Source organism: Xiphophorus hellerii, chromosome 7, assembly GCF_003331165.1.
Source record: "Xiphophorus hellerii strain 12219 chromosome 7, Xiphophorus_hellerii-4.1, whole genome shotgun sequence".
Taxonomy (NCBI): Eukaryota; Metazoa; Chordata; class Actinopteri; order Cyprinodontiformes; family Poeciliidae; genus Xiphophorus; species Xiphophorus hellerii.
The window spans coordinates 14400279-14413170 of record NC_045678.1 but is presented as its reverse complement, the minus strand read 5'-3'; the positions used below and the strand labels follow the sequence as shown (position 1 = coordinate 14413170).

General features: G+C 40.0%; 1 protein-coding gene across 2 annotated transcripts in view; it reads left to right on the top strand.

The window, feature by feature from the left end:
• The window catches only part of gsk3ba (glycogen synthase kinase 3 beta, genome duplicate a), a 41630-nt gene that overhangs the window by 17488 nt on the left and 11250 nt on the right, over positions 1–12892 (top strand). For both annotated transcript variants that reach the window (XM_032566725.1, XM_032566724.1), the window contains exons 3-4: positions 910–993; positions 12370–12480. In XM_032566725.1, coding sequence (XP_032422616.1) covers positions 910–993; positions 12370–12480 — 195 coding nt within the window. The remainder of the gene's footprint in view (positions 1–909; positions 994–12369; positions 12481–12892) is intronic.

Genomic DNA, 12892 nt, shown 5'->3' with positions numbered 1-12892 from the left:
CTATTCATGGGTGAAAATGTCCTATGACGCTTTACAACACAAACACACAGAAAACCCTTTTAGTTATTTAAATCCAGTAGAGATTGTTGCTGGAATCAAAATCTCACATGTATACAAGACTACTATCAATAAAGTTTCAGATATTATTATGTGTCTCCCAGCAACCAGCTGGCCACATGCTCCATTGCATACAACTCCGACATCAAAGCTGGATTTTTATGCAACCGGCCGGATTCTGACCTCGTTCATGCTTTAAGCTTCCTCGTGTGGTTTTCGGGTTGTTTTCTCTGAATCCGACCACCCTGCATTTGTGGTTTTTTCCACACTGGGGTTCTCAGCCTGCAAAGGTTATACAAGCACTTTAGATCAAGCCACCACAAAGCCCTGAGATTAAAGGGAGGAGGGAGGAGAGGAAAATGGAGATTTGTGCAGAAAGTTTGATCTGCAATGGAGCTGTTGGATCTTTTTCTATTATTTTGAATTCTTGTCCTCACTTGGAAATGCTCTGAGTGTACAGTTACTTTCTGTGGGGATACCCCAATCATCCAGTGATTACATTTTGAATCCAGTGGCTTCTCTTTGTTGAAGCACTTTTCCTCAGAATTTTCTTCGGTGCTAACCAATTACCATTGTATGCCATTATTGTTGGCTTTAAGCACATTTCTCTCATGTTGTATTTTGTGGGCTTATAGGTTTTCATAAAGGTCATGCTTATATACCTCAACTCTACTGCAATGGCATATAAGAGCTCCATCTCTGTGTTGCGTAATTATCCATATAAGAAATTATTAATGAGTATTTCTGGTTTAACTGAAAACTGCAGACCTTCTCAAAAACATATTAAAGTAACATTCCTGATACTTCATGCTGATTGGTCATCATTATAACAGTTTTATTTCTTATTCTCAGAATCGTGAGCTGCAGATCATGAGGAAGTTGGACCACTGCAACATTGTCCGCCTGCGCTACTTCTTCTACTCCAGTGGAGACAAGGTCAGTCAGAGATGAACATTTCAGCTCCCATTTATCTGGTTGAAGAAGCTGGTTTAATATATCTGTTGGATCCATAGAGGGGAAGCACTTCTAGCCTCCTGTAGCTGTCAGAGGTGTTGGTGAACATAACTCATGCTGTGCAAGTCATATGCATGCTTCTTCTTCGAGGAATCAAGGAATTTGCCATAATTGGTTTTAATATATTTCTTTCTGAAGATTTCAGGACATTGAAAAGCATCTCCTCTACTTGTCGTTTTATTCTGTTATCATTAGCTATCCAGTGAACATCCTCCTATTCATGGCTCGTTCAGTATTCTTGGATTTTTATGTGGAATATGACTAAATTATTTGCTAGTTGGCTGCAGGTCCTAGAGGTGAAATAAGAAAAACTGTTCTGTTCTTCTTAGTGTGCATTAAAGTATAGTTTGTGTTTGAACTATTAAAACTAGCATTTATAAGCATCTATAGAGGGGATCTCAAGGGTTTGTGGATTTTGGCTACTTGCAGGCGGCTGTGGTCCCAAACCTCCAAGAATACGAGGGGTCCACTAAAATATACTTTGTGATATAATTTTTCCATTTGTTTACTTCAAAATGTGTTCTTTTAGAAATGGGACACATCTTTATCATTCAGTGATTTGCAGAAGTATGCACACCCCTAAAACCTGATGGCATTCAGCCACGTTACAACAGACCGCAGTGTATTTTATTGGTACTTTTTGTGGTGGATTATTTTCTCTGAAGTGGAAGAAAAGGGAGACGTGGTTTTCGCAATATTTGACAAATAAAACTCGGAAACTGCCATAAGTTATGTATTCAGCCCCCTTTACTCATACAACTCTAAATGACGTGCAGAACAACCAGTTGTCTATAGTAGTTTTCTATTAAATAAAAATTTACTTTATTTAATTTAATCTTAGTGTGAATCCACCTGTTCTGTGAGCGACTCTGAGGTTTGTCAGACAACATTATTGGACAGTCTGCATCATGAATTGAGGTTTGAATTGACCAAAGCAGACAGGCCAGGGAGGACGTTAAGTACTGCTTAATGAACAGTCTGAAAACGGAAAGAGCATGGCACAACCACAAACATTCCAAAACATAGCCGCTCATCTAGACAGACTGGCTCAACAAGGAAAGCTTTGATTGGAAAAACAGCCAAGTGATCCATGATAACTCTGGAGAAGCTGCAGAGATGCACCGCTCAGGGAGGAGAAAGGCCTTTTCTAGTCATGTTGACCTCATTCACCCAGCTGCCCTCTCAAATCCTCACAGATGCACACACAGGTCAATAGGCAACTTGGAGTGAAGTGACAAAATGGGAAAAATTTAGAGTATTAATGCTTTTAGAAGATATTGTATTAAACAATGTATTTGCCAACTAACAATATCTTTATGTCTATATGCTAAAAACAAACTGAATATTATTAGTCTTAATGCAAATAGTGTGATAAGTGGATTTGCTATGCTTCTATTTATCTGTGCTTTAAAAAAATGTCAAAAACTGTCCTTTTATGTTGAAGCCTTTAGTTGATTACTTTCTCTATGTCAATTAGAATTGTCGTGTGTCTGACTGGTTTGACATATCCAACAGTAGATTGAGTCCATCAGGACAGGAAAGTCACCTCTTTGTCTCGCTTTCTATTTCTGTCAACCTGTGGGGGGTCTCCTGGAGACTGAGAGGCTGGAAGGTGTCATTCAGCTGGTTGACAAACAGCCCGCCGAGGTCTGCGTGTCAAATATAGACACACATGGACTTGGCATACACGCTGTGGGGACTATACCCATGACATCGCAGCCTGGAATGCTCTCTGCAGCACACCTACCAAAGTTAAAGGAAAGGATTATGGGGTCGTAGGTTTGAATTGAGTTTTGGTATAAAGAAAGCTGACTGAGATGTTTGGGTGGGGATGGGGTGAGGAGGCATAACTTTGCAAGATCAGGGGTTGTTGGTTAATTATAGATTTACTCAAGCTGTCCCCTCTATTCTTTAAGCTCCACCTCAGTGCTTCCTCTTACCTCATGTGCTCAGTGACCTCTGGGAATACATGGCTAATAATTTATTTGCAGAGACTGTTAGACTACCAAAAACAAACGGCTGCTCTCCATGTAACACTTAAAATAAACATTTTTTTTAATGTTTTTATCTCAAATTGATTTCATCATCACATCCATAAAATTCGTGCTTACATTGAATTCTACCGTGTTGCTTTTCCTGCTCATTTATTCCCCCTGCTCCCTTCTAACCTCTCTCATCGTGTCACTTGGCTAATTATGGAGAGTGGCACCATGTTGTTGGTATGAGGATTTACCACCCATAGAGCCTAGAGTGAGCGGGGAAAAAGAAGGGAGGGCTCGTGAAGGAGGCGAAAGGTAAAGTCAGTTCTTAGACCAGGGGTCACCAACCTTTTTGAAACTGAGAGCTACTTCATGGGTACTGAGTCATACAAAGGGCACCAGTTTGACACGCTCTTCTGAAATAACAAATTTACTCAGTTTGCCTTTAGTTATACATTATCAATAATGATTAATGATACTCATCTATGAGAAGACACTGATCATGTTAATGGTTTCTCCCAATAATTAGCAATGAAAACAAGGTGGGAAACAGATATCAATATTCAGCACTTTATCTCTTTTAATCTCAGTAATTGTCACATTTTTAGATAATCACTTACATCACTGCATTTCATAGGAAAAATGTCCAATTTTCACTAGCCACTCACAAACATTTTTTTAGCAAATCATGAACTATGTTGCACCATGTTTCAAAAAGTGATCAATTATGTAATGTTAAAGAAAAATCAACTTACATATTTTAAAATAAATCTTGTCACATTTTGAACTCATGACCAAATCTGCTGCATTTTTAACAAAATTATAACTTATATGTCATGAACACACTTTTAAATTGAACACAATTCCTCAATATTTTAATTAAACTTTGCCATGACACTGCCATGTTGCCACTAACATCTGGCATTGGTTTCTTTATTAGTGAGAAGACTGGCATTGCATGCTGTTCACCAGTGCACTGTAATCTGGTGTGTAACTTGAAACTGCAACTGTGAGTGCATCTTTCAGATGTGCATCAGTGAGGCATGTTCTGTGTTTGTTCTTAATGAAGTTCATGTCAGAAAACGCTGATTCACAGAGATAGGTTGAACCAAACAGGCTGGCAACCTTCATAGCTGCTGTGCATACACCACTGTACTTCTCTGTGTCAACAAGGGACCAAAAGTTTGGTGCAGTCTGGTAAACTTTGAGGTGTAGGTCATTTTGCAATGTTATGATTTCCATCTCCACCTGTCCAGCATCCAAGTTGAATGTTGCACTTAGTTTCTCAGCAAAGTATGTTGTGTCCACATTCATGAAAGGATTGGAAATGAATGACACACATGGCTCAAGCTGATCAAGATCACAAAACCTATTCTCAAACTCTTGCCCAAGTCTGTTTATGACTTCACAGTACTTTTCTGCAACTTTGTCAAATGTCTCAGATGCAGAAGCATTGTTTTTCAGCACCAACTGCACAGAGGGAAAGTGCAGCACTTTTTTTCTCTGTAAATCCACAGAGAAAATGTTCATCTTGGCTTTAAATGCATTTAAAGCACTTATCATATCAACAACAGTTTTACCTTTGCCTTGCAGCTCGCAGTTCAAGACGTTTAGTTTCCCAGTAATGTCCGTCAAAAATGCAAGGTCAAGGGTCCACTCTGTGTCTTCTAGCAGTGAGACGTCTTCGCCTTTGGACTGCATGAACTCTTTGATTTCACCCAAAAGTGACAAAAAACGAAATAAAACTCGTCCTCTGCTGAGCCATCGGATTTCTGTGTGTAGCAGCAGTTCACCATATTCAGCTGACATCTCCTCCAATAGCACCTTGAAAATCCTGTGCTGTTTAGCTTTGGAGCGGATGTTGTTAATGATTTTTACAACGGGAGTCATCACGTGCTCAAAGCCGATCACTTTTGCACATAACGCCTGCTGGTGAATGACACAGTGATAATGCAGAAATGTTGGGAAGTCTGGGTCACCTTTACAGTGAGCGATGAAACCTGTATGTCGGCCGATCATAGCAGGAGCCCCGTCTGTTGTCACCGCCACCAGTTTTTCCAATGCTACCTTCTTCTGCACGAAAAACTCCTTCAGCGTGTTATAAATGTCAACTCCCCTCGTAGTTGTCTTTAAGGGCAGTAGTGTCAGGAGTTCTTCTCTTGTGGAGAAATCTTCAAACACCATCCGGATGAAGACCAACAGCTGAGCTGTACTGCTGCTGTCCACGGACTCGTCGCACTGGATGCTAAACCACCTGCACTTTGCCAGATCCCGGTCCAGCTGATCGCCCAGGTTACCTGACATAGCTGACACTCGTCTAGCCATCGTAGACGCCCCCAGTTGGACGTCGGAGAGAGTACAGATTAGATCGGTTCCATTTTTGTCATCTTTAAGTACAGTGTTAGCTATTATCATCATTGCTTCTTTGACAACTGCTCCATCTGAAAATGCCTTCTTCTTCTTGATCAGAAAATGTGTAGCTCTGAACGAGGCTTCGGTTGCTTTTAGTGACTTTTTTCCCGCCCTCGTGAAAAAAGATTGTTGCTTACCCAAAGCTGCCTTTAGCTCACTGGCTTTTTCTGCACGTACTGCGCTTCCCGGTGGGTAGTTAGCATGGTAATTTTTGTGACACGTAGTGAAATGTCTCTCAATATTGTGCCGCTTTGCCGTCGCTACGGTCGCCCCACAAATGAGACACACGCAGGTTTCTTTCACAACCGTAAAAAAGAACTCCTTCTCCCATTCCTCGTTAAAGTGATAAGTTTTCTTTCTTTTTTCAGCCATATTTTTGGGGAAAGAAAATGCATTCAGCACCCATCTTCGCTGTGTCCGCTAGCCTACGTTCCATTGGCACTGGTTTTGTCATGCGCACAATACTGACCATTGAATTAGAACTAGAGTAAGTCAGAGTTCACCCTAACTTTTCTAAACGTCATGTATAATGAGGATATTTTTAAGATACTGTCATTTTTAAAGCTATATAAATGCAAGTGTGATTAAAAAAAGAATAGCAACAGAATAAAAAAAATTTTAGACACAGCTCACTAGTGAGTTGTCCTATTTTTAGAACGGGCTTGCGGGCGACTCATGTGGTCCTTGCGGGCGACCAGGTGCCCGCGGGCACCGTGTTGGTGAGCCCTGTCTTAGACGATGGATGGAAAGTTACAGACAGGCTGATGGATGGAAGGGTCTTTAATAAGAAGACCCTGAATCATGGAGTGAGAGTTCACACTGGATGCATCTTTCTGGGAGGCAGCTGTCAGACACGCAACTACAGCTGCCACAGCTGTCATTATGTGGACAGGTAGTCTTATGCAATTACTGACATGTGGCAGGCCCAGAGCATACGGTGTGCTTCAGCTTTTACCCTTTAACCTGTTGTATAAGACTATTTAAAATGAAGGCCGCTGTTCCAAATAGCGTGGGCTGTAAGCAAATAGTTGCTTGACTTTTACCTCCTGAGAATATGAAGTTTTAATGCGGCATTCGAGTGGAACAGTTACCCTTATCGTTATTTGCCTCAAAGTAATCATTGCAGTGTAGCTAAGAGTGCAGAGCAGCTCACAATCACACATCTCAACTCTCTCATGTGCAAAAGTGCATAATAAAAATATTTTAGCATCATGTTTCAAGTACAAGCGATCAGATTTTTATAATGCCTGTATTCAGAGGTAAACAACAATGATCACTTGGGTAAAGGGCACTCTGGCGAGATAATGGGGATATACTGGTACAAAAATTTTAAACATTAAACTCTTGCTTTTTGGTGTTTGAAATAGCCCTGCCGTGCTTCTTCTGCCTTCTGCTCATCTCCGAAGAGAAACATCTGAATGCTCCATTTCATGGACAATCAGACCAAACATCTCAAACCAGTAACCGTTTAATCCCTACCTCACAAGGAAAGGAAGAGCAGGAAAGTAAAATTGATTAATTTGAACAAGAGCGTTAAACATTCAGTGCCCCTTATAAACTATCTTACAGTCTCGCTGCTTTGGCAGATCGTCGGCACATTCTAATCCTTCCCTATCTAATGTCATCGTGTTGCCCACAACTAGTAAAAGCTTATTTTGTCGGCCTGTTTAGAATAACTGTTCACATTTTTGGATAGAATTATGAGCCATGAAAGTATTTTTAGCTCATAAGGATGGAGCAGTGTTTTAGATAAATATGTTTATTGAAAGGACTAAACTCAAACTGAGTCATAAAGAGACTGAGTCATGGTAGTAATGGGTTTATTACACATCTGATTAGAACATCTGTCACCTAGAAAATATATCTACAGAATATTAGTTACATTTATCAAGCCAAGTAAGATAAACATAAAAACATTAAGGAAAAAATGTTTCATTAGGATATTGTTGACTAGAATGCATCAGTTGATGGTGCATGCAGAGGTCTATGATAAAGGAAGAAGGTGTGAAATTATTCATACCCTGGGCATATTTAGATATACAATGATTTTTGCACACACTACACCAATCTGCTTATCAATCTCCCCTTCATTTTTTCCACTCATTCGTGAACAAGACCCTGAGATACTGAATCTGCTCCACCAGAGAAGGTGCTCTACCCTTTTCCTGTTTAAGACCACTGTCTTGGATTAGGAGGTGCTGGTTTTCATAATCTGATGATGCGAACAGAACCACATAATTTGCAAAAAGCAGAGACTTGACCCTGAAACCACCAAAATGGATCCCCTCAACACCTTACTGTACCCAGAAATTCAGTTTATAAAGGTTATTAACATACCTCTGGGAGTTCAACCCTCACTGGAAGCTAGTCTGACCAAATTGACACAGTTAATTTATCTACAATAAATGTAATCTTTTGAGTAACAGAGGTCAAATATATACACAGAAATACACTGCCTGGCCCAAAAAAAAGTCGCCACCAAAAAATGGTCACACTCTTTAATATTTTGTTGGACCGCCTTTAGCTTTGATTACAGCCCGCATTCGCTGTGGCATTGTTTCAATAAGCTTCTGCAGTGTCACAAGATTTATTTCCATCCAGTGTTGCATTAATCTTTCACCAAGATCTTGTATTGATGATGGGAGAGTCTGACCACTGCGCAAAGCCTTCTCCAGCACATCCCAAAGATTCTCAATGGGGTTAAGGTCTGGACTCTGTGGTGGCCAATCCATGTGTGAAAAAGATGTCTCATGCTCCCTGAACCACTCTTTCACAATGTGAGCCCGATGAATCCTGGCATTGTCATCTTGGAATATGCCCGTTCCATTTGGGAAGACAAAATCCATTGATGGAATAACCTGGTCATTCAGTATATTCAGGTAGTCAGCTGACCTCATTCTTTGGGCACACAATGTTGCTGAACCTAGACCTGACCAACTGCAGCAACCCCAGATCATAGCACTGCCCCCACAGGCTTGTACAGTAGGCACTAGGCATGATGGGTGCATCACTTCACCTGCCTCTCTTCTTACCCTGATGTGCCCATCACTCTGGAACAGGGTAAATCTGGACTCATCAGACCACATGACCCTCTTCCATTCCTCCAGAGTCCAATCTTTATGCTCCCTAGCAAACTGAAGCCTTTTTTTCTGGTTAGCCTTACTGATTAGAGGTTTTCTTACGGCTACACAGCTGTTCAATCCCAACCCCTTGAGTTCCCTTCGCATTGTGCGTGTGGAAATGCTTTTGCGTTCACAATTAAACATACTCCTGAGTTCTGCTGTTGTTTTTCTTCGATTTGATTTGACCAAACGTTTAAGTAATCGCCGATCACGATCATTCAGGATTTTTTTCCGACCACATTTCTTCCTGGAAGACGATGGTTCCCCACCATCCTTCCAGTTTTTAATGATGCGTTGGACAGTTCTTAACCCAATTCTAGTAGTTTCTGCAATCTCCTTAGATGTTTTCTCTGCTTGATGCATGCCAATGATTTGACCCTTCTTAAACAGACTAACGTCTTTTCCACGACCACAGGATGTGTCTTTTGCCATGGTTGTTTAAGAAATGAGGAGTTACTCATTGCATCAGCTGGGGTTAAATAACGTGTTGCCAGCTGAAAGATAATCGCCTATGCAGTACTTATCCAATAGGAGGCTTGGACCTATTTGCTTAGTTAAATCCAGGTGGTGACTTTTTTTTTGGCCAGGCAGTTTACGTAGTTAATTCAATCCAATCATACAACAGATTCCAAATGTAAAACATACAGTCAAGAAGAAGAGAGCCGACACATAAAACTGCGACTCTTTCATCCAGGAGTACATTCTATGAAAATGGAAAGAGTAACGGGTTAATGGTAGCCATTGCTCTTTTACTGGATTTTTCTAGGAGAGAAACACAGGAAAACGGGTCAGCTATGTGCCAATGTTAAAATCTCTGGGATCAGTAGAGCTGGGTCAGTGGTAATGTCTATGAAGAGAAAAAAAATGTTTTTTATTGACTTTCTTTAAAAATAATGTCAGTAATTTATTTGAACCTACATAGCAATTTTTGGAAAAGTCTTTGCAACCAAACACTTTTATAATCACTGTCCAGATTTTTGCATGTTTATGCTAGAATTGTAACTATTTATCTTTGGCCATATGCTCCAAGTATGGAGACTTCCTTACCATCACTCTAATCTTTAACACCTCAAACTGTTTCTTTATTTAATTTAAGTCAGAACTCTGGCTGGGCATGTTGGTAAAAATTACTTTGAACCCAAATTTATCAAGCTTAACTCATTTGAGCTGAACTGTAAATATTGACACTTGGGGGGAATTTTCAACCTTCTGATTGCCAGACCCTGAGCCACCATCATTACCATGCTACTGTTCTTATTTCCTCCAGTCACACCACATAACTCCTACATGTCACGGTAGATGTGATTAATCTGTTTGTGGCTTTCTGAAGACCACAGCTCTTTCTCAGCTCTTATTCCAGAAACCCATATGTTTAGCAGACAGAATGTGAATGAGCAGCACTGCCTCTGGTTAATCGAGGTCTAGCAAACTGGTAGAGTTGGCACAAGATTAACTTAGGCAAGTAAACGGCAGTGCGAGACAAACTGTGTCCTCTGCTCATGTTTAGTGATTTATTCTTAGACACAGTGCGACATTGGAAGCATATTCATTAGTGTGTGACAAAGTGGAGACTCACTCATCGTCCTTCCTTCTGCCTGTCCTTATGATCTCATTAACATGTACTGCTGTTCTCATTTTCCTTATCATATGGATTCCCATATGCTTCCTGAGAACTGATTTATCCAATGTGTCCATATGACATGAAGCACAACCACACCTTCTGAAATAAGCTCTGCACAACATGTAGTATAAGTCACATCCAGCCTTTAGTAAAGTATAGCTGGAGATTAATATTGATAAAAAAGCTTTCCCAGTTGTTCAGGTGACTGTGGGCATTTTTCTCCCCAAAATCAGATGCCTTATTATTTAGCTGGGAGTTAACAAGGAGCCAATCAGGGCTTTGCATTGTAATCCCTCTGGGAAGAAGCCAAGGAAGTGGCTTTGCAGTGAGGCAGGAAGTGAGTCATTGCTGTTGCTAGGCTAAATATAGCAATGATGGCGCTAGCAGGAGGCGGAACAGGCTCCCCAGTCGTCACAAATTTTATCAATGGAGGGAATGGCTGCAGACGTGCATGTATGGCTGGGAAAGGGAAGCGCTGACTGCCGAAGTGTGAACATAATTGTAGAAAAATGTTAATCTACAGGTTGTCTTGTCTCTGAGTTCTTGGGCTCTTCATCTCATTTCATTTACTGTCTATTTAACCCAGAGCTCTGTGTAGTAATCAGAGAGGGGAGAAATGTGTGTCCAGTACAGAGATAGTAGTGTTAGATTTCTTTGAGCTATGTAGATCACGTTAGCATCTCTGCTATAGGTTCCTACAGGTTGTTTTTCTGTAGCTTTTTTTTTACCTTATGAATTTTGTGACAGCTAGACATGCTACTAAGATCACCTAACTGTATAATGTCTTGCAGCTCGGTAGTCAAACTGGTTCAAATGTTGATTTCTGACCCAAATACTCATTAAAATAGTGTAATTTACGATTAAAATTATTTATAAAATCAGCTGTTTCCAGAATTCACTTTAAAATATAGAATAATTTGGGATTTTATTAATATGTGGATGTAATCAAACATATAGATTGTTCCCAGCTAATATTTTTCTTAACCTTTACGATGATGTTCTCAATAAAATAACTGAAGGCGACTATGTTGGTTGGTGCACACTTTTCATCCATGTGTGTGATGCCACCTGCTCATCTGAGGTTTAACTCTTACAGTCGAGTTAAAAACTTTTCCATCAACTAACCTAAAACATTAGCCTCTGAAAGTTATCTTTAAAGCACAGAGCTAAAAGGAAGTCAAACTTTAATTTGACTTCCTAATGCCTAGATAAGGGATGGGAGATTGCCAAAGTTTCAAATACTTATTCTAGTGTAATTTCAGTAAATAAAATCATCTTATGTTTATGTCCCTATCTCTCTCTTGTCTGTAAATATTGTTTCCATCCAGAAAGCGTTGGTAATGAGAAGTTTGGTTTCACATGCTAGCCGCAATGTCTTACTTCTACCACAAGGTGGCAGAAATGCATCAGCTAAAGCAGATTACTCTGAGAGGGGCTGCACAAATTGCATTGGTTTTCAGTTGATGTAATATTTTTTTTAAGCTAATTTCTGCAATATTTTGTCTTGAAATGTAGATCCTTACCCACAATAAACATTAAGCGTCAAAAGCATTACGAGTCAAATTGAGTCACTTAAGCTATGAAGGGATGAAATCTGACGTTGTTTCCGACCTCAGAGGAATTGTTACAGTCATGATTTCAGTATTTCAGCATTAGACAGTAAGTAGGAAAATGGAGACCTCTGCTGTCCCGTCTCCAACTGTTCCGTTCCTGAATCATGATTTGTAGTTTTTATTTATTAGTCTCCATTAATGGTCCGATGGCTCGGTTTTGAGCAGCTGATGTTGTACTCAGAGGAAAAAGGAAGTGTTACAATAACTGGGTGGAGAACCTTCTGCCCTCCAAGACTTGCTTCATTCTAACCAGGAAACAAGGAAATGATGTCACTGCCTGTGGCTGCTGGTGCAGCTCAGGCCGTTGTGACTCATGACTCTGGTTTCTGTCCTCCAGGGAGATGCAATGGATTCTCTTTTAGGATATGAAAATCTGTTTTATCGGCTTGCAAAAGGCAAAAGATATGAATAACACACTGAAAAATTTAACAGGCAACTGAGATGAGCCTGGTTATGATTTTATATTATTGATATACATATTTAATGTTTGTTTGATTTTTCTGATTGTGAGTTTTAACTCGAGTGTCCTTGTTTTTTCTTCTCTTCAACAGAAAGACGAGGTGTATTTGAATCTGGTTTTGGACTACGTTCCTGAGACCGTCTACAGAGTGGCCAGACACTACAGCCGAGCCAAACAGACGCTGCCAATGGTTTATGTCAAGGTATATATAACTGAGTCTGGGATTTTATTACCATTATGGCAGGAGGAGGCAGACGTTGTTGGTTTTCACAGACACTGAAGAGGAGATCTTAAACCAGAGTTGGATTTTTTTCTGACTTTTTTCTTTCCTATTTGATAATTCTATAATAATCATTTACTCTTTTCAATCAATTTTCTTTTACTGCTATGTTCATATTTGAATCTTAGTGGATTCTGTTTTTTGTTTCAGGCCAGAGTGATTGGTCTTGCAGCAATTTTTAATCTATCTCCATTTAAGAGATACTTTGAGATCAAGGGCTTTAAATATAAAACATATGATTTGGCCTAAAATTCTATGATTCACTTGAATGACCGTTTGACTTTGTATAAGACACAGCTGTGCAGCTGTGTGTATTTTTCTAGTAAGCTAAAAA